Genomic DNA, 21,196 nt, shown 5'->3' on the forward strand with positions numbered 1-21,196 from the left:
CTTCACATTTTTCCCCCCGCTGTTTTCATCCTAAATTTCTTTTTATTCTATTTTTTATTTTATGCTTTTGGGGGGGTCAGATTTTCCAATCAGCCCTTTCCCACTGGATCATTAAACTTTAATTTCTCCATTTTTAATATTTATTTTATATTTTTTACATTAAATTCTCCATTTTTAATGTTTATTTATTTGATTCTGGGCGGGCTGGCAGCGGGATTTGGGTTTTCCTCGGTGTTTCTGGAGCGTGCACACGCCGTGCACGAGCACGGGGGAGATTTATGGCTCTCCAAAGATTCTTCCTAAAATATTTACAAAGTGGAGTTTGACTCGGGAATGTTTGACTCGGCCATGGCTGTCAGGCCTCTGGGTGGCATGAGGGGGGAATATAAACAGACCTTTTTTTCCATTCCCCAAAAAAATCCTATAAACCTTTTATCCGTTTTTTTCCCCCCCCTCCCATTGTTCTCCGTTTTCCAGTGCCAGGTTTGAGCCTATTTTGGAGTGAAAATCAAAATAAATTCTGTTTTGCTGGACAGACTGGGCTAGGACTGGGGGTGTTAAAGGACAGAGATTATTTCCTTTCCCTTTCCCTTTCCCTTTCCCTTTCCCTTTCCCTTTCCCTTTCCCTTTCCCTTTCCCTTTCCCTTTCCCTTTCCCTTTCCCTTTCCCTTTCCCTTTCCCTTTCCCTTTCCCTTCCCATTTCATGTGATTTCCTCAGAATTTTCACATTTTTGAGCCAAACCAGTTAGAAGCTCTTTTCCCAGAAGGGCCAAAGCTGATTATTTCTGGGTCTTTCCCCGCAGAAACCCAAATTCCCCTTTTCTTTGGCCATGGTGGGGACTGACTATCACTCAACCATTGTGATAGAAGAGAAATTCATAAAAACCCTTCACTTTATTCCCACTTTGCCACGAGGATGGAACAGATCACACCCGAGTTCAGGTTTGTTTTAAAAAAAATAATATCAAACAGCTTTTTATTTCATTTTATTTTACCTTATTTTATTTTTCCCCCCCCTCAAGGTCCAGGATAAATGGTACAAATGTAATAAATGTAAACTGCACTTGGCACCGTCGGGGTCAATAAATAACATAAAAAAGGGAGCGAGCGTGGGAGGCGTTTGGGAGGCGGCGCTTTGGGATCTAAATAAATAACATAAGTTACTTCCAATAAATAGCAGTATCCAAAATACAGATGCATTGCATCCACTTCTGCAGCCGGGCACGGGCCCGGCCATTCCGGAGGGGAACAGCAAAATCCGGATGGTGCCGGCGGTGCTGGAACAGGAATCCCTTCTCCCCCTTCCCCCTTTTCTACCTTTTTTTATTCCTTTTTCTCCTTTTTTTATTTCCCTTTTTTTTTTCATTTTTTCCCTTTTTTATTTTTCCCTTTTTTCTCCTTTTCCCCCTCTTTAATTTCCTTTTTTCTCGTTTTTCCTCTTTTTTCCCCTTTTCTCCCCTTTTTCCTTTTATCCCTTTTCCTTTTCCCCCTTTCTCTTCACCCTCTTTCCCCTTCTTTTCTTTTTATTTCCTTTTTGCTCTTCCCCCTTTTTCCAATTATATTTTTCCTTTTTGCCCCTTTTCTCTTTTTACCTCTTTCCCTTACCTTCTCCTCTTTCCCCTATTTCCACTTTTTCATTTTAATTGCTCTTTTCCCTTCCTTCCCTTTTTCCTTTTCTTTTTTTTCCTTTTTTCCTTTTTTCCCTTTTTCCCCTTTTCCCTTTTTTTTCTCCTTTATCTTTTTCTCCTTTTTTCTTTTTTCTCCTCCCCCCTTTTTCCTTTCTCCCTTTTTTTCCTTTTCCCCTTTTTTTCTTTTTTCTCCCCCCCTTTTTCCTCCTTTTTCTTTTATTTCCTTTTCTCCCCCTTTCTCTCGTGCCTCCCCTTTGAGGCCACGCTTTGTTTAGCCCAGAAGGAAAACACGTGGCAGCCCCGTTCCCAATTTACCATCTGAGGCTCTGAATCCCACCAAAACATCGTTTCTCGTGATAAATTGGGAAAATCCTTGATCCCAGCAGGATCCTGGGGCTGTTTAAACCCAGAACATTCCCTCTGCCAGCGCTTCCATCGAGTGGAAACGACGATGAAATTTCCCCAATTTCCCCCAATTTGGATCCCAAATTGGACCCTGGGAGGGAACGAGATCCTGAGGGATTTATGGGATTTGTGGGTCTGATCCCAAAATCAGCGTGTCCTGATGGAAAACCCACTGGAAATCCCAGAACTCGCCGTGGCAGGGCTGGGAGAGCACAACCCTGGGGTTTTGCGCTGTCACAACCACCAGGATCAATTTAAACATCTCCAAACCTCCTGCTCCTCAAACCCCAGACAGACAAAAACCCAACCCCAAAATCCCCCCAACAGCTGTTGCACGCTGGTTATTATTGTTATTATTAACACTAATATTAACCAGCACATGGGATGCTGAGGAAGGAGCCAGATGAGATTCTGCTGAGGCTTTGAGGAGGGAATTTTCCACTTTTTTTTTTCTTTTTTTTTTTTTTTTTTTTTTTTTGCATTGTAGACATTCTTCCGGGCTGCTCCAGCTCCTATTACAGCAGAGGGGGCTGGAGAAATGGAAAGCATTAGGGAAACCTCAGCCTTTCTATTGGAACCACATTTCCAGGGCTGGTTGGCAGCGGGATGGCACCGGGACAGCTGGAGGAGCTCCACGAGGAGGAGGAGGAGGAGGAGGAGACCTGAAGAAGGCATGGAAGCAGAACCCATCCTTTGGGCCACAGCACGATGCCCCAGCTCACCCCATCGGGGAGTTTTGTGGCTGTAAATCCCAGCTGTTCCCCGAAAAAAACACCCAGCAGGAGCAGTGGGAGGCAGATGGGGAACATCCCCTCCGCACGGGCCGGAGCTGCGCTGCCGGCAGGGGGAAATTAAAAACAAAACAAAAAAGCACAAAAAATGATGGATTGGAGCTATTCCTGCTGGGTTTAACACACCATTGCGTCGAGTCAGGTTTTCCTCCTGGTTTTGGGGGCTCCAAGCTGGATTTGCAGTGGGAATGGGGGATTTTGGGAGATGTCCCTTGTCCCCTCGTCTTCCTTGCTGCTCCCACCACCCTGGCAAGAGGAGGGTCCCTTGGGCCTGGTGCCCACCCTCAAGGCACCCTAAATCCCTGGATTCTGCCAAAAACTGCCCCAAACCAGGGTGCAAACGCTGAGCAGAGGCAGCTCCTGCTCCAAACCCTCCTCTGCAGCACCAGGTCCTGCTCTGCTTCCCCACCACCTTCCCTGCCCTGCTTCCATTCCTTTTTCCTTACTGCAACAAAACTAATTTTAGTTTTATAGCAGCGAGAGCTGGAAAGCACCCAAGCCCTTGAGAGGACAGTTATTATTATTATTATCATTATTATTATTAGATTTGGGTGCTTTTTTTTTTCCTTAAACTCGAGCGAGCCGCTTATCCACAGCTCCTGCTGCCCATCTGCCATCTCCATCCTCCAGCTGATTCTTTTGGGCCACTTTTCCCATTTCCAGCCAAAACCAGGCATGCAAACTCACACCTTGGTTGGGGAGCTGCACCTGGACTGTGGAGTTTATCCACTCTCAGTTCCCATTTCCCGGGTGCAGGTTTTGCACCCTGTACCTGCAGCTGCCTCCTGCCTTTCCCAAAATCCAGGGAAAACTCCGTGTTACAGACTCCAGGCTGCCTTCCCGGGCTGCCAGCCCTGCTGAGGGATGGTGTTTATATTCCTCCACTACACCCTGGCTCCACTCAGCCAAGAGCTGCCTTTGGATAAAAAGGAAGGGTATTAAAAAATCGTCCCCACCAGGCTGGGCCTGCGTGGAGGTCGGGAATGCGGCTGGTCCAACACGAGATGCTGCTCCCCATCCCATCCCAAGGGATGCCACCCTGCTCCCCCAGTGCTGCAGCACCGTCCCTGAGCTGGGATCACCACCAGCAGCCCTCCTCCTCCTCGGGATGAAGGCACAAGGGATTTTTCCCCCCGATTTGTCCAGAGAGAGGAGCCAGGACGGGGAGGGTGGCACACGGAGTGTTTTCCCTCACGTTGGTTAATGCCCAGGACATGACACCAATATTCTCCTTCTGTTTATGATTTGCCTTTTCTGGGAAGGGAGCCAAGGGGAGAAAACCCATCAATCCCAGGCAACAGCTCGAGCCTGCCCAGGGAATGTGAGAGCCTGCGGGCTCATTTATTTCCCCGCAGAGTAAACAGCAGTGACACTGCTGTAAATGTGAGCAGAGCCAAAGCCAGGCCTGAGTCCTCTCTCCTGCAGGATCCCAGCCACGGCCAGAGCACGGGGGATGCTCCCAGGAGAGCTGGGGGGATTTTGGGAGACGCCAAACCAGGGATGCTCCTGCCCATGCCACTCTGCTGGTGGCCCTGGGGAGGTTCTGTCACCTCCCTGGTGGTGGCCGGGCTCTGGCCCAGCTGCCTGTGGCAGGGGCGCAGGAGGTTAATCCAGTTACTTCAGATTATCCCGAGTTGTAAGAAGAAAAGCCCCAGGGCTGCAGGAATGAGAGGATGGCAAAAGGGGCACAAGCCAGGGGGAGTCAGAGCCACACACAAATCACTCTCAGGGTTTCTGTGTCCCCAAACACCGGGATCTGGGGTGGTGGGACCTCCCCCAGCAGCTCGGGGTGGTCACAAAACCCCAAAGCTGCAGAGAGAAAGACTCAGCTCCCACCCTGGGGCAGCACAGGGCACCTGACGCACCCCAAACCTATAACGCACCCCAAAACACACCCAGAGTGTGCAGCACACACCAAAACACACCCCAGGTGTGCAGCACACCCCTAAACACACCCCAGGTGTGCAGCACACCCTGTCCAGTACCACACAGCACTGGCACTGCTCACAACACCCCCTGCACATGCCACACCCCTGTGCCACACCTCTGTGCCACACCCTGACACAGAACCCCCAGGCATCTGTGTGTGTCCCTCATGCCAGAGACACCTGCGCTGCACCACCCCTGTGCAGGTAATGTGGCCTGTGACACGTGTGACACGTGTGACATATGTGACACCTGTGACACGCAGTGCCGCCCATGGGCATGTTGCACACCCACTGTCACCTCAGCAGGCACTGGGCCGCCACAGAGGGGACAACGGCCTAGAGCCACCGTCACCGCCCCAGCCACCCCACGTGGCAGCGGCCACGTCTCTAGTCCAGTGACGGCGACACCGAGGGACACGCCAGCGGCTCAGTCTCTCCTCCTGCGGCCGCCCCGGCCTCCATCGCGGCCGTCCCCCGTGTCACACGCAGCCGCACTCCTTGGCCGACAGCTCGTTGACGGTGTAGTAGCGGTTGTAGGCGTCCAGGAAGGAGACGTCGTCGTCGTAGGCCAGCGGCCTGCAGCAGGGCCGCGCGCGGATCTTCTCCTTCCGGATCTTTCTGCGGCTCCTCATGCTCTTGAGGGAGAGGTCGTAGCTGCGCACGGCGGCCTCGCAGGTGCCGCTGCAGTAGCGGAACAGCACGGTCTCGTCCGACTCGTAGCCCAGGCCCAGCTCGCTGACGCTGACCTCGAGCTCGCGCAGCTCGCAGGGTTTGTGGCGGGCGCGGGCGCGCTTGCGGCGGCCGCCGGCGCGGGGGAACAGCGGCAGCTCGTGCCCGCCCGAGTTCACGGCCTGGCGGTAGCGCTCCACCAGCGCCGACAGCAGCTGGCGCATCTCGCCCTCCGTGTAGCTCTCCAGCAAGGCGCTGTCTGCAGGAGGAGGGGACGCGGTTAGAGGGTGTCCTCGTGGAGGGTGGGGTGGGTCAGGGTGGGAGATCCTCCATGGGTGGGGACCTGGGGCTCCTCCAGGATGGAGGGGCCTTGGGGTGGGTAGATAATGTCAGAGTGGAGATTCCCTGGGGTGGGTGGATAACCTCAAAATGGAGATTCCCTCAGGATGGAGATTCCCTCAGGATGGAGATTCCCTCAGGATGGAGATTCCCTGAGGTGGGTGGATAACCTCAAAATGGAGATTCCCTCAGGATGGAGATTCCTTGGGGCAGGTGGATAACCTCAGGATAGAGGTGCCTTGGGGTGGATGGACATCCCCCAGGATGGAGGTGCCTTGGAGTGGATGGGTAACCTCAGGATGGAGATTCCCTGGCGTGGGTGGACGTCTCCCAGGATGGAGACTCCCTGGGGTTGGTAAACATCCTCCAGGAAGAAGGTTCCTTGGGGATCATGACTCCCAGGATGGAGGTGCCTTTGAGGTGGGTGGATATCCCCCAGGATGGAGACTCCTTGGAGTTGGTAAATCCCTCCAGGAAAAAGGTTCCTTGGGGTTCATGACTCCCAGGATTGAGATTCCCATGGTGGGTTAACATCCACCTGGATGGAGGCCGCCTGAGAAGGGAAATCCTCCACGGCTGAGGATCTCAGGATCCTCCAGGATGGAGGTGCCTTAAGGTGGATGGATGATCCCCAGGATGGAAACTCCCTGAGGTGGGAGGACATCCCCAGAATGAAAATCCCCTGGAGTGGGTCTCCTAAGATGGAGGTCCCTTGGGGCAGGTGGATTTGGGGAGAAGCCCCAATAAATTTCCTATTTGCACTGTTGCACTGTGGTCTGGGACCCCCAAGAGCCCCTGAGACCCCAGGGTCAGCACCAACACACAAACTGTGCCCAGCGCTGCTGGCAACACTCCATCCCTCTGTCCCAGCCCTAAATCCAGGGTTATTTGAGCTCAGCTCTGCAGGAGGCACAGGAAAGGCAGAGGAAAGCGTGATCTGACAGCTTGTCATCGATTTCCAGATTTCCACCCAAAAAAAAGCAGTTCCTCTGGTTTGGAATCAAAACAAACACGTGGGGATTTCCAGCCCTCGGGGAGCGCCGAGGGGTGAGCAGGGGGAGCTGCTGCCGTGCCCTCATCTTCAGCTCCCGTTTGACATTTTCCATTTGTAAAAAATAGCACGGAACACTAAAAAAAAATTACCAAAAAAGAACCATTTGGAAGGGAATAAAAGCAGCTTCTTTTCTTTGCAGGAACTGAGCTGTTTGAGTTCCCCTCTGTGGAGAGCTGCTGTGCTCACACCAGTTTTGTGCCCAGTGCCTCCTGCTCGCCCCAAATTCTTGTTTAAACCCTCCTAAAGGGGATGTTGGGATGCAGGAGAGGGCAGGGAGTGACCCCAGAGGGATTTGGGGGATCTGTGGGGCTGGGATGGGGGGACAGTGGCCCCAGACTGGAGGAGCAGAGCTTACACTGGGCCAGCAGAGAGCCGTGGCGTTGCAGCGCCCGTGGGGATCTCCGCAGCGAGGAGGAGGAGGAGGAGGAAGAAGAAGAGGAAGAAGAGGAATCCCGTGAGGAAGACGGCGAGGAAGGCAAGGGGCTGAGTTCCCGGCTTCCGCTGAACATGTCTCTACAAACTAAAATGGATAACATGGAACTGAGGAGCATCGATGCAATGGCTGCAAACTTCCATACCTTCATCTTAGAGCAAGTCAGAACATTGAAACTCTGCAAAACAGGCAAAACAAACATCCTTAATGTGTGCCCCCAGCCCCCAGAGCCCCTCACCTCCCTCCCTCCCTCACGTCAGGATGGGGGATCCTTCCCCTGGGACCCCCTTGGCTCCGGCTCCTCCCTTCCCAACACCAGCACGGTGCTGAGATGGGAAACTGAGGCACGAGGGGCCTGGGCTGGGAGAATGGCCATGGAAAAGGTGCCTTGGGGACAAGGTGGCAATGGGGACAAGGTGGCACCAGCGGGGACGAGGTGGCACCAGCGGGGATGAGGTGGCACCAGTGGGGATGAGGTGGCACCAATGGGGACAATGGGGATGACACAACCTCCATCACCCAGGGGGGCTCAGCCCCCTTTGTCCTGCTCTGGGCCGGAGCAGGGCTGTGACCCTCGATCCCCCCACCTGAGAAAGGGCCTCTGGCTTCTTGCAGCCCCATAAAACTTTAGGAGAGCGGTTCCAGCCTCGCTGCACGTCCCATAAAACAGCAGCCTCCCATTCTGGCAGCCAGCAATCCTGGCCCCCACCCACTCGCCTGTGACCTTTCGAAAGACTCAAATCCCGGCTCCAAAGTGCAAAACAATAACAACAAAGTTATTCCAGGCTTTGCTGTTGGTTTCTTTTTGCTCTAAAAAGCCCCAGACCAGCCCCGTCCAACCTGGCCTTGGACACTTCCAGGGATGACGGCGTTTCCACTTGTTTTTCCTGATAAATCAAAATCCAGCAAATGTTTTTGCTCACAAAAAGTGGAGTGTTTGGGGTTCTCTGGTGCCCCTCACTTTTCACACTCTCACTTTTCCCCATCCCTCTCATTTTTCAACCCCACTCCCAGTTTTTCCAGCAGACTCTTGGGATTTGTTCCCAATATCCACAGACTCCTTAAAGCTCACAGAGGGAGAAAAGTGAATTTATTAATTTTTTTTCCCCTAAATCCTCCTTGCTGAAGGGTTGAAAGAAGGAGATGCCAAAACTTTCAGTGCTGATGCTTCAAAGCAGAGGACCCAAAAGACATTATATTCTAAGTGTGCCATAAATTTTCCGTCGATTCATGTTTCCGGGCATTGATTCATTATTTTCCAGAGCCCAGCCTCAAGAATGGATGGAGCCACGGTGTGGCCGAAGCATTTTTGGCAGCACAAAGCGCTTGGAAAGACACAGGCCTTGATGGGACATCAGAGAGAGCTTCCACCTGCCACACACTGTTTATTTGAGTGCCTTACATGGGAGCCAAGCTGCTTTGAAATCCCGGCTCCTCATGACTCATCCCGCAGGAATTAAACAATTTCCATGGGCAGCAGCTCCAGAGGCTGCTCCTCCAGCAGCAGCTCCGGCTCAACGCCTGGTCCTGCTCACAGGACGGGGCTGGGCTGTCCTGGAGAGGATGAGGGTGGTGGAGAGACAGACTGCTCCCTAGACGGCCTCCGATCTTCCCCAAAACTGCCTCAGATTTTCCCCCAAAACTGCCTCAGACTGTCCTCAAAACTCCTCCAGATTTTCCCCAAAACTCCCTCAGACCATAAGAAAAACACCCTCAGATTTTCCCCAAAAAACTTCTTCAGATTGTTCTCAAAACTTCTTCAGATTTTACCCCAAACTTCTTCAGATTTTACCCCAAGAACTTCCTCACATTGTCCCCGAAATTCCTTCTGGTTTTCCCCCAAAATTTCTTCAGACCATCCCAAAATTGCATCAGACCTCCCCCAAAACTTATCACAAGCTCCCAAAGTACTTTCTTGGGGATTGAACTGGGAGGACTGGAGCCTGCAGCGCCCCTGGATCAAACTGGTCTCAAAATGCCAAAACTGGCCCCAAAATAAGGAACATTGAAAGGGGGAAAAGCCCCAAACCCTGACCGGGGGTGGACCTGTTGGATTCCCCTGCTCTTTTGACAGCAAGTGGGTGCACAAAGGAGGGGAAATGTCCCTGTCCCCATCTCCATCTCTGCTCTCAGCTCATCCCTGCTCCTCCTCCTCCTCCCCCTGCAGCTCTCCCCAGTCCCCCCGAGCAGAGCCAGAGCGCAGTGTGGGACACATGGTTCTGCTTTGCCTCGGTGAAACCCAGCCCAGCAGCTCCAGAGCTCTGCCCCAGCTCCCCCCAGAGCCCCCCAAAGGGCCGACCACAAAGCAGGCACAGCCCCAGCCCTGGGATGCAGCCCTGCTGCTCTGGGGAGGGGCTGGGGGAGCACAGGGAGGGAAATGGGGTGGGGGAGAGGGAAATGGGAAGGGGGAGAGGGAGATGGGGTGGGGGAGAAGGAGGAGGGATGGGGGAGAGGAAGGGGAGATGGTGGAGAAGGAGGTGGGATGGGGAGAGGAAAATGGGAGGGTGGAGAGGAAAATGGGGTGGGAGAGAGGGAAATGGAAGGGTGGAGAGGGAAATGGGATGGAAGAGAGGGAGATGGGAGGGTGGAGAAGGAGGTGGGATGGGGGAGAGGAAAATGGGGTGGAGGAGAGGGAAAAGGAGTGGTGGAGAGGGAAATGAGATGGTGGAGAGGAAAGGGACATGGTGGAGAGGAAAGGGAGATGGTGGAGAAGGAGGTGGGATGGTGGAGAGGAAAATGGGGTGGAGAAGAGGGAAATAGGATGGGGGAGAGGGAAATGGGACAGAGGCAAGGGAAATGGAAGGCTGGAGAGGGAAATGGGATGGGGGAGAGTGAAGTGGGATGGGGGAGAGGGAAATGAGACAGAGGAGAAGGAGATGGGGTGGAGGAGAGGGAGGTGGGATGGAGGAGAGGGAGATGGGATGGAGGAGGAGGAGATGGGATGGTGGATAAGGAGTGGGATGGTGGATAAGGAGTGGGATGGTGCAGAAGGTGGGATGGTGGATGGTGTGGGGCAGGAGCAGCTCCAGCACTCCCGGAGCCCCAGGCTGAGCAGCCAAGCCCTCGTTCGTTCCCACGCTGCCATGGCATTTACGTTCGGGCTGAATTACGGCGGGTTTGGTTTACATCTCTCCAAACAGCTGCAGAGCAGCAAACCCAACCTCAGCACGGTGGGAATAATAAGGAAGAGCCTCCCCTGCCGAGCCTGTGGGATGGGGATGGATGGGCCAGGGCACCCCGTGGTGCCGGGAGCGGTGCCGGGGTGGTGGCCACGCCAAGTCGTGGCTGGAGGAGGAAGCCTGGGGAGCTTCCACCCAACAAAGCAGCTCTTGCTGTGGCCACATCCACATTGCCACCATTCCATGGAGTCACGGGATCCCAGACTGGTCTGGGTTGTAAGGGACCTTAAAGCCCATCCAGTGGCACCCCTGACACGGGCAGGGACACCTTCCACACCTGCCACACCTTCCTCACCTTCCTCACCTTCCACACCTTCCACACCTTCCACACCTTCTACACCTTCCACTCTCCCCGGCTGTTCCAAGTCCCACCCAACTCAGTTTGAAATTTTCCCTCATTTTGGATTTGGCAGAGCCAAACCAGATCAAAGGAGGGGGCACCAGGACAAGGCAGGGGTCTGGGGACACTGCCCCATCCATTTCCACATCCCAGACACCAAAGGGCATCACCTTTGCATGGGACCCCCAGGGCCCCCCATCCCAAATTCCCAAATCCCAACAGTTCCTGTTGGAACAGAACAAATCCTGCCAGAGAGGGGTCTGGAAGCTCTTCCAGTACGGAAAGGAGCGCAGAGGAGGAAAATCCCAATTCGTGCCAGGGCCCGGGGGCACCTTGAGCCATCCCTGCATGGCATCCTGCGCCCGAGCCCAGCCGGTTTGCACGGGGAGAAACCAAATCCCCCGGGATGGAAATCCCGACAGGAGCACAGCTCCGATGGCCCCAAACCAGAGCCCCCGCGGCCACGACCCCCCTGTGTCCCCCCGCCCCCAGGAGCTGCCCCCAGACCCATTTTGGGGCTGGATTGGTGCAGGGAATCCCCGGGGCGGGGGTCTCACCGCTCCCTCCATCCGCCCCGGCGCTGGGAGCCGCCGGCCCGCGGGGATGGATCCATGCCCTGGGAAGCTGCGGAGGAGCCGCCTTTGATTCCTTCCCCGGAGGTCTCGCGTGGGCTTTCATTATTATGTCATTATTTCATGTCATTAATTAGCGGGATCCGCAGAGCGGGGCCGAGCGCGGGGGTTTCCACCCCTGCCCGGACCAGTCTGGGACCGGTTCAGTCCCAGTTCAGCCCCAGTTCAGCCCAGGCTGGGCTCGGCCCGTCCCTGCAAGGGCAGATAATGATGCTGCACGCCCCGGCTTCCCGCGGCTCCCCCTCCATGCCGCCGCAGGCTGGGAATGCAGCTGCAATATAAATCAGCAGCGAACACAAGCGGGGTTTGATGCAGCGCAGCCCCTGCAGTGTCACCCAGCCCGGCCCGGGGACACCTGGGGGTGTCTGTGCAGGGCCCGGGGGGACACCTGGCCGGGATGTGCCCCCCGACACCGCCCAGCCCTGACGCACATCATCAAACCCCGCACATTTCGGGGAGATTTGTTCGCTTTCCAGCTAAAAAGCAGCCAAAAATCGTTGTGGGGTGGGTGTGTTCCCAGTTTGTGCTGCTCCCAGTTTGCATTCCCAGTTTGTGCTGCTCCCAGTTTGTGTTCCCAGTTTGTGCTGCTCTCAGTTTGCGTTCCCAGTTTGTGTTCCAGTTTGCGCTCCCAGTTTGCGTTCCCAGTTTGTGTTCCAGTTTGCGCTCCCAGTTTGCGTTCCCAGTTTGCGTTCCCAGTTTGTGCTCCCAGTTTGCGTTCCCAGTTTGTGCTCCAGTTTGCGTTCCCAGTTTGTGCTGCTCCCAGTTTGTGCTGCTCCCAGTTTGCGTTCCCAGTTTGTGTTCCCATTTTGCACTCCCAGTTTGTGCTGCTCCCAGTTTGTGCTCCCAATTTATGTTCCAGTTTGTGTTCCCAGTTTTTGATCCCAGTTTGTGTTCCCAGTCTGTGTTGCAGTTTGTGTTCCCATTTTGCACTCCCAGTTTGTGTTCCCAGCCCAGTGTTCCCAGCCCAGTGTTCCCAGCCCAATGTTCCCAGTTTGTGTTCCCAGTTTGCGCTCCCAGTTTGTGCTGCTCCCAGTTTGAGCTCCCAGTTTCTGTTCCAGTTTAAGTTCCCAGTTTGTGCTCCCAGTTTGTGCTGCTCCCAGTTTGTGCTCCCAGCCCAGTGTTCCCAGTTTGTGAGCCCAGTTTCTGTTCCAGTTTGCGCTCCCAGCCCAGTGTCCCCATTGACCCCTCAAGGTGTCGCAGCCCTGCCAAGGTCACCGCGGCTGCAGCAGAACCCAAACCCCTCCCTAAGCCGATTCCGTCAGGTCTAAGCAGCAGCAAGAGCCGCCCTTCTCGGGAAGAGGTGAGTAATTAGAGATTAATTACTGATAAAATCCTTCAGGGCATTGCCCGAGGCCTGCAGCGGGAGCAGAGCCCGGCTCCAGGTGAATAACACCGAAACCGAGCGGGGATGTCTGCAAGAAAACTCCCCGCAGACAGATCCCCTCTGCTGAAGGGCAGAGAAAATCTAATTACATCGCTTGAAATGCCACCAAAACCAGCATGGTTTATGTGGCCACGGAGGAAATCAGGGATAACACCGGCCAAGGACCCCCCAGCCACCGCTGGGCGCCTTTGGGCGCTGCTGTGCCAATCTTTGCACGCCTGGTGCTGCTTCTCCAGCCCGAATTCTCCCTCTCGTGCCAAAACCTGGACTCTAAATGTCAATTATTTTTGGATGAGGAGCGACGCCCCCCCCCTCCCCGGAATTAATAAACCTCCCGATGCCAAAAAGGGGCGGTTTGTCAGAGGAAACTAATTACTGTGGCTTGTTTGAACAATCCCAGTGCCTCGGGAAAGAGGGTTAAAAGCTTAAATTTTGGCAGCAAAACGGAGCCCAGGCCCCAGATGTGCTTTGCTCTGGGCCCATTTCGACACCGCTGGTATCTGAGAGCTGCCACGGCTGCGCTGGGGGCAAAAATCTCCTTTTTTCCAAGAAAGGAAAAGCCCTCGGTGGGATCAGGGAGGGAGGAATAGGCCGCAGGCAGGAGGGGTCACCTCCCACAGCACAGCTTGGCTGGTTTGTAGGGTTTCCTCCGCTGTGGATTCCCCAGATCCCTTGGGGGGTCACGGTGCCTCAGGGTGCCTCAGTTTCCCCCTTGGAAAAACACCTTGAAGGTGTTTATTAATTCCTGATTTTCTCAGGGTTCCATCTGAGAAATATCCAGTTATTGATTCCTGATTTTCTCAGGGTTCCATCTGAGAAATATCCAGTTATTGATTCCTGATTTTCCCGGGGTTCCACCTAGGAAATATCCAGGTATTAATTCCTGATTTTTCCGGGGTTCCAACAGGGAAATATCCAGGTATTAATTCCTGATTTTCCCGGGGTTCCAACACGCAAATGTCCGGGTATTAATTTCTGATTTTCCCGGGTTCCACCTAGGAAATATAGAGGTATTAATTCCTGATTTTCTTGGGGTTCCACCTAGTAAATATCCAGGTATTAATTCCTGATTTTCCCGGGGTTGCACCTGGGAAATATCCAGGTATTGATTCCTGATTTTCCCAGGGTCCCACCTCTGCCTTTTCCACAGGTGCGCTGAGACATTGTGCGTTCCCAATCCCTCCAGCTCCCACCTGAACAATTCCCATTCTCACCCCTGGGGAATCAGACCCGGCACTCCTGCGGGATGCAGGGCTGGGATGGGGGATCAGCATCCATCCCTGTGGGATCCGCATCCATCCCTGTGGGATCCGCATCCATCCCTGTGGGATCCGCATCCATCCCCTCGGGATCCGCATCCATCCCTGTGGGATCCGCACCCATCCCCTCGGGATCCGCACCCACAGCATCCCCAGCAGGCAGCCCCGGCGATGCCGATGCCCAGCCGGGATTTTCCCCCCGTTTTCCCCTCTCTTCTCCCTCATTCCCGGCCGCACAGATTCCCCCCGGCTCCTCCCGGGGATTAGAGCGCTTTGCTGAGGGCACCGAGCCCCGAGCGGGGTTTGCAAATCCAATTTGCGCTAAAGCCTCGCCGCGAGGTTTGGCCCGGGATCCCGTCAGGATTTACTGTCCGACCCCGGCCAACACACTGAAGCACTTAGAGCTGCTGCAGAGGAGGAATTCCGGCCGGGCCGGCAGCGGCAGCGAGCTGGGAACGCGGATTGCAGCCAGGGGCATTGCAGAGCTGCGAGATGCTTGCGGGTGTTGCGAAAATTAACCCGCAAACACCAGAGGTTTATGTCCGAAAAGGAGACAGAGGAGTCCTTTGATTTTATTGGAATAAAGGGAGAGGCCGTGGGGCATTCTCCTGATCTCTCAAATTTTTGGAGGATGCAGCCTCCCTTTTTACCCCAATTTCTGCATTTCCCTTCTCTCTTCCCAATTTCTGAGGTACTTGTGAGGTACAGACTCCCCAATACACCTGATACCAGAGATTTCCCTCTAATGTATAACCCTGCCTTTTCATCTTTAATTCTTACTGAATTTAGGGGTTTTCCCCCATTTCTGAGGTACTTGAGAGGTACAGACTCCCCGATACACCTGATACCAAAGATTCCCCTCTAATGTACAACCCTCCCTTTTAATTTTTAATTCTCATAGAATTGAGGAGTTTTTCTCCCCCGTTGTTTCTTCCATCTTTCAATGTCTAATTTCATTTATCAGCAAACCCCAAAGTTTACTTGTAAAAGCAACTATCTTTTTCCATTCATCAATCAGTGGAATCCTTCCCATTGTCTCTTTTATCTCCCAGTGCTGGTTTTATCTCCCAGCTTGTCTGTAAAGACAAATCCACGATTCCTCCCAGGGGAAATGGAGGCGATGGGGAGAGCTGGAGGGTCCCCAAAGGGCAGCAGGTTGGCTCAGGTGGATCTTTGCACGTGGAGACGGTGACAGCAGGGACAGGGACACGAGCCTGAGCCCTCCTGTCCCTGCAGGGAAAACCTGCTGGGATCCCTGAATTTTTAAGATTTTTCTGAGCCTTCTGATGTTTGCATTCTTGCAGCGAACCTCCTCACACACTTTAAGAAAATAACTCATTGTTGTGCATTCATTTATGGAGGAGGAGAAATTTGATGGGCTGTTGGTTTGTCCAGCGGCATTGCAGAGGTGGCACTGTCACCCTCCAATCCACTGTCACTTTGGGAAATCCGTAAATGTTGGAGTCAGAAAAGTAAAGGTCCCTTTTTACCTTAGAAAGAGCAGCAAGTTTGAATCACGTTGTTTTGTGTCCTATAGCGACACTCAGGGATGAGAGGTTTTCCACTGGGAAGAGCCACACGATTTCCCAAAGAGCAGAATTTTCTCTTTGCTCCCACCCTGGATATCGGTGTGGGGGCAGAGCTGTGGCCTCTCTGCCCTTCCCATCCCGTGGCTCCAGATCGGGATCGTTGCTCCTGCTGCCACGAAAGCACCGATTACAACTGGAACACAGCCACCAAATCCTGCCCACGCTGCCACCGGCAGCCAGGGGCGGGGCAGGTGACACAGACAGGGACAATCTGCACCTTCTCCTGCACATTTTCCTGCCCCTTTCCCACCTTTGCCAGAGCAGAGGCTGCTCGGAGCAACGGGAAATTCAGGAAGGTGCTGCCGGGAGATGATGGCGAGGCCAAAGAACTCCAGCAAAACGTGGATTGGGGCAATTCCCTGTCCCTGCCCGTGGGAATGGGGCTGGCAGCTGCCCCTGCTGCAGCTCCTGTGATGGTGGGCAGGGACAGAAAAGCGAAGTTTCAGAAATTCAAAGATTGGCTGCCCAGAGCAGCTGGGGCTGCCCCATCCATGGAGGTGCCCGAGGGTTTGGAGCAGCTTGCGAGAGTGGGATCCCTGCCCGAGATCCTTTCCAGCCCAAACCCTTCCAGGACTCCATGTCCTGCTCCTGGAGACAGGAGGGGATCAGATCCTCCATCTCCTCCCCATCCCTCCTCGGTCAGGGCAATCCCACCATGGATGCTCTGCCATGCTCAGAGTGTTCCCACCACCCAAATCCTGCCTGGATCCTTCCAGCCTCTCCTTTTCCCCTCCCTAGACTCCTCCAGGACACCAAACAGGAGGGGTTTTGCCCCAGTTCAGGGTGATGCTGTCAGTGCCCAGCTCAGCAGAGCTCTGCTCCTCCCTCATCCTCCCCCAGCGCTGGCACCGTCCCCTCCCAGACCGCTCCGAGGAGCTGCTAAGCCTCAAAAATGTGCTTTTAATGAGCCAACACCACTTAACGAAGAGAGCAGCTGCCCTGTTGAAGCAGGGGCCAGCCCTTCCTGCGGGGAGGACGGCACGGGAGCTCCCAGCTGGGACATTCACATTGAAGGAGCTGTGGGTTCGGAGTTCCCAGCTGGGACATTCACATTGAAGGTGCTGTGGGTCCACACCCGAGGTTTGGCCTGGCCTTGGTGCCCCCTGTGCTGCACGAGGAAGGCAGAAGAGAGGGAAAAGCCCAGGGAAAACCAGAAAAAGCCACCCCAGAACCTCTCTGGGAGCGTTCCCTGCCTGCTCCTCCCGGCCCAGCTTGGGGAGCACAATCACTGGGACGGAGCCTGCAGGGATGTGGGGTTTTGGTTTGCAGACCCTGCTCTGCTCCAGGGCAGCAGGACTGGGGGGGTCCATCCTGTGTCACGGTGCCCTCAGCCTCCAGGTGCCACCAGCAAATCCCACAGCCCTGGCGGGAGTGACAACAGCAGCAGTAAACACACCCCGGGCTCCCGGGCAGCTCCTTGAGCCAAAACCAACATTTCTAAAGGCAAAAAGGCCCCCACAAGCCGTGGGTTTGGGTAGTTCTGCATTGCTGCCATCACCAGCAAGGCCCAGACACGGCAATCATGGAGCAAAGTTGGTTTTCTCGCTGGGAAGGACCAAGGCTGGGTTTGCAACCAGCTCCAAACCAGGCCAGGATTTAATTAAGGGACTCCCCAAATCCTGGAGCCACAAAGGCAGGACCCTGCTCCTGAATCAGCTCTGTCCTCAGGAGAGCTCCAGGATGGGTTCATCACCCTGCCCAAGCACCACTGCAACAAAAGCTGCTGAGACAGAGCAAAATGCAATAAATGAAAAGCAAAATGCAAAAAAAATGAAAGCAAAATGCAAAAAAAAAAGGAAAGCAAAATGCAGCTCCTGCTTTGGATTACTGCAGCTGGGGAGCGATGCTGCAGGAGCAGCTTCCCCTCCTGGGACACCCCCGACCCTCAGAGCTGCCCTGCCTCCCTCCCCTGCTCCTGGAGCTGCTCAGAGGGAGCCTCTGCTGCGGGAAATCAAATGAGATGTGGTTCCGTGCAGATGGAACCAGCCCAGGGAGCAGCACTGATGCGAGCGGCATCGCCTGCGACGGCGGGAGGAGGAAACGCTTCTTGGAGAACACCACGGTGGCAAAGGGATTGTTTCAATTTAGCTCTGGGATGCTGGGCTGCAAAGCGAGCCAGTTTTGGGTTTTGTGAGGGAGAGGAGATGGGGATGGAGCCGTTTGTGGTGTTTCCCTTCCCACGGCTCCGCTCCAACGCTGCAGCACGCCTGGCACGGCCGGGAGGGAGCTGCTCGTCCTCTTCTCCAAATTTCACAGGGAATTGCTACTCCAGACTGGCCAAAACACAGAGAAATCAGAGTTGGGTGGGATTCCTCCAGTCCAAGCCATTGATGGTGGGGCTGGAGTAGGTGGCTCACCTTGACCAGGAGACTGGGCCACCCCATGGCTGAGCTCTGGGGATGGCAAGTGAGCCCAGCGAAACAAACCCACAGCAGTGGAAAAATCCCACACCAGTACAAAAAACCTACACCAGTAAAAAACCCCCACACCAGTAAAACAAGCCCACACCAGTAAAATAACCCCACACCAGTAAAATAACCTCACACCAGTGAAACAAACCAATACGAGTGAAACAAACCCATACCAGTAAAACTAACCTACACCAGTAAAACAAGCCCACACCAGTAAAAAAACCCCACACCAGTAAAATAACCCACACCAGTAAAATAACCCACACCAGTAAAATAACCCACACCAGTAAAATAACCCACACCAGTAAAATAACCTCACACCAGTGAAACAAACCCACACCAGTAAAGCCCTCACCAATCTGGTCCTACCTCACCTCCCGATGGGAACTCACCCAGGGCCCCCTCCCCTCAGCATCTCCCTCTCCCTGCTGGGCGCCCTGAGCTGCTCCATGGGCAGGCTGGCATCGAGAGGCAGTGCCAGCTCTTTGTGCCCCCCAAAGCCACCCCTGTGAGGGCATGGCCTGGCTCAGCGCGGCTGGGTGGGGAGAGAACAGGGCTGTGAATGCCACCCCCCATGTGCTGCGTGGGGACAGCCAAGGTGACACCTGCTCTGGCCGCGCTGGGCTGTGTTTAGGGCTCATGGCCTCAAAAAGGGGATGTTCCCAGCCTTACATCCATCCCTGCAGACCCCAAAGGTGCAAACCAACCCCACAGCTCATCCTGGAGCCCCCACACCCCGCGCAGCCCAAGGGGGCTGCAGGAGGGAGGTGCCCGAGCCCGATGTGACTCATGGCAGTGCCATGGGAGGGCACCCAGTGCCACCAGCGCCGGGCCCAGCACCCGGCACGGGCACCAGGGCTGCCCACCCCCGTCCCTGCGTGTCCCCCGGGCTGTGCTACAGCGAACCCGAGCAGCTCCTTGTATTTCCAGCCCATCCACGAGGCCTGGAAGGCGCCGGGCTCTGCCCTTGCAGAGGCTCTGCCCGGTGCCCATCCTGCCGGGATGTGCCGCCGCTCCCGTGCCCCTTCCTGCGGGCCAGAGCCGGCTCTCAACGCCCAGCCCTGGTTGAAAACCCGGGCTGCAGGGACAGGAGCGTGCAATCCTCCCCCAGCCCCGGAGCTGCAGGGACGGAGGCGCAGGACGAGCCCGGGACCGGCGGTGACACCGAGGGCGTTCACACCGGGGCACGGAGCGGAGCCGGGCGCAGCCCCGCAGCCGCCGCAGCGGGCGGATTTGGGTCGGAACCAAAGGGGAAAAGGGAAATCCGAGCGCTCACACGCCCCAAAATTCGGCACAGAGCCGCCCCTTCCCCGCTCGGTGTCTCTGCCCTGTGCCCAAAGCCCGGAGCGCCACGAGCACCAGAGGATGAATTTGGGATCCAGCAGGATCCTGCCTTTGGATCCGGGATCTCGGCACATCCAGGACTCCCACGGCGCCTGCAGCAGGCACCAGCCTCTTCTCCCGCCGGGATAAACCGTGCCCTTCAGGCAGCGCGGATCGCGGATCGGCTCCCGGAGCGAGGATGGGATTTAAATCAGCGCTGGCTACAAGCTACCATATATGTGCAATAAAGACACCCGAGGTCTGCCTTGTTTTGTTAAAGCCTTCGGAGAGACGGCGGCGAGAGGGGGAAACTCCGTCCCTGGAGGATGGGGGGGATTCACCCCCAGCCCCGGCCGGGCTCCGGGCACGGTCAGCGCTGCGGCGCGGCCGGGCCGGGCCAAGGTGACGATGCCGGCTGGAGATCCTTCCGTTCCTTAAACTAATATTTAGACAGGACCCATCTCCTCCCTCCCGCGCTGCCGGAGCCGTCCCGCGCCGTGTTTGTGTTCCTGCGTGGCGGGACGGGCTCCAAGAATGCAGCAAAGTCCCGCGGCGGCCGCACAGGCGGCCCCGAGCCCGGCGCGGCGCTCGGTCCCCCCGCTCCCCCATCCCCGGGGCGGCCCCGAGGCTCCGGTTCTGCCCCGTTCGGCGGCGGCAGCGTCCGACCCGCCGGGGGCTCGGCGGGGAATAAACAGCGGGGAAGCCCCGGGGCTGAGACCGGGGGAAGGAGGCTTCGCCGGGACCCCCGGAGCCGCCCCCGGTGCCGCGGGGCAGGAGCGTCCGGGGCCGGGCAGGTGCCCGGGGCCGGCGCTGCCCGCGGCGCTTACCTGGCCGCCGGTGCCGGTGCCGGTGCCGGTGCGCAGCGCTCAGCGGCCGCTCCGTGCCGGGCCCGGGGCACGCGTGGGGCCGGGGGTCGCCATGGGCGAGCGGCGCGGGGCTGGCGCGGGGCTGGCGCGGGTCTGGCTCGGCTGGAGCGCGGCGGGGGGGCTCGGCCAGCGCCTCCTCCCGCGCCGGGGGGCGGGTTCGGAGCCGGCCGGTTCCCCCGCCCCGCCCGCTCCCGAGCCGGGCTGCGCTCGCTGCCGCCGCCGCTGCCGGTGCCCGTCTGGCCCCGGTGCCTCCCGGTGCCTCCCGGTGCCGCCGCCGCCCGCGCCCCGCAGCCGCACGAGTCCGCGGCTCCCCCGGAGGAGGCACCGGCTGCTTCTCGCAGCGGAGCCGACGGGGCCGCCCCGCCCCGCCCCGGTCCCTCCCGGTGCCGCCCCGGTCCCTCCCGGTGCCGGTCCCGCCCCGCCCGGGCTCCGCCAGGCGCGCCGACCCTGCCCCGGTGCTGCCAGCCCCGAGCCCCGGTTCTGCCCACGGCATCGCCCCGGTTCGCCACCCTCGCAGCCCTCGGCGCTGCCCCTGCACCCGGTGCCCGCCGCGGGCAGGGACGGGCCCGGGCCCGGTGCCCAAACCTCCCCTCGCTGCGGCACCGAACGCCCCCGGCCTTGGGCGCATCCCTCCCTCGTTAACTGGGGGCATTTCGGAGCCGGTCTGGGCAGGGCACGGCGGGGCCGTCAGCAGCTTTCGGGCACAGTCACCGCTGGGTTTCCATCGGGGCTTTCCCCACCCAGGAGCGCGGCAGGAGCGGGGCAGGATCTCGGCACGATCCCCGCTTGGCACGGGACAGGCTGGAGGTCGGTGCCAGCCGGGCCAGGCTGCTGAGTGCCTGGGAGATGAGCAGTGATTTTGTACTTTCTGTGTGAGCCCCAAACGGCCTGGTTGGATTGATGAAATCACTGAGTCAATTAAGCTGGAAAAGCCCTCTCAGCTCATCAGGTCCAGCCGTTCCTCCA

General features: G+C 56.5%; 1 protein-coding gene across 1 annotated transcript; it reads right to left on the reverse strand.

The window, feature by feature from the left end:
• Positions 1-971: 971 nt before the first annotated feature.
• Positions 972-20,248, reverse strand: NRTN (neurturin). The gene is made up of 3 exons (XM_063161168.1): positions 20,192-20,248; positions 7,170-7,425; positions 972-5,680 (listed from the first exon to the last, which is right to left on the reverse strand). Exons 2-3 carry the CDS (start codon positions 7,396-7,398, stop codon positions 5,232-5,234), a joined length of 678 nt encoding a protein of 225 aa, XP_063017238.1. The 5' UTR covers positions 7,399-7,425; positions 20,192-20,248; the 3' UTR covers positions 972-5,231.
• Positions 20,249-21,196: the final 948 nt, after the last annotated feature.

The sequence above is a fragment of the Melospiza melodia genome, chromosome 7, assembly GCF_035770615.1.
Source record: "Melospiza melodia melodia isolate bMelMel2 chromosome 7, bMelMel2.pri, whole genome shotgun sequence".
NCBI classification, from domain to species: Eukaryota; Metazoa; Chordata; class Aves; order Passeriformes; family Passerellidae; genus Melospiza; species Melospiza melodia.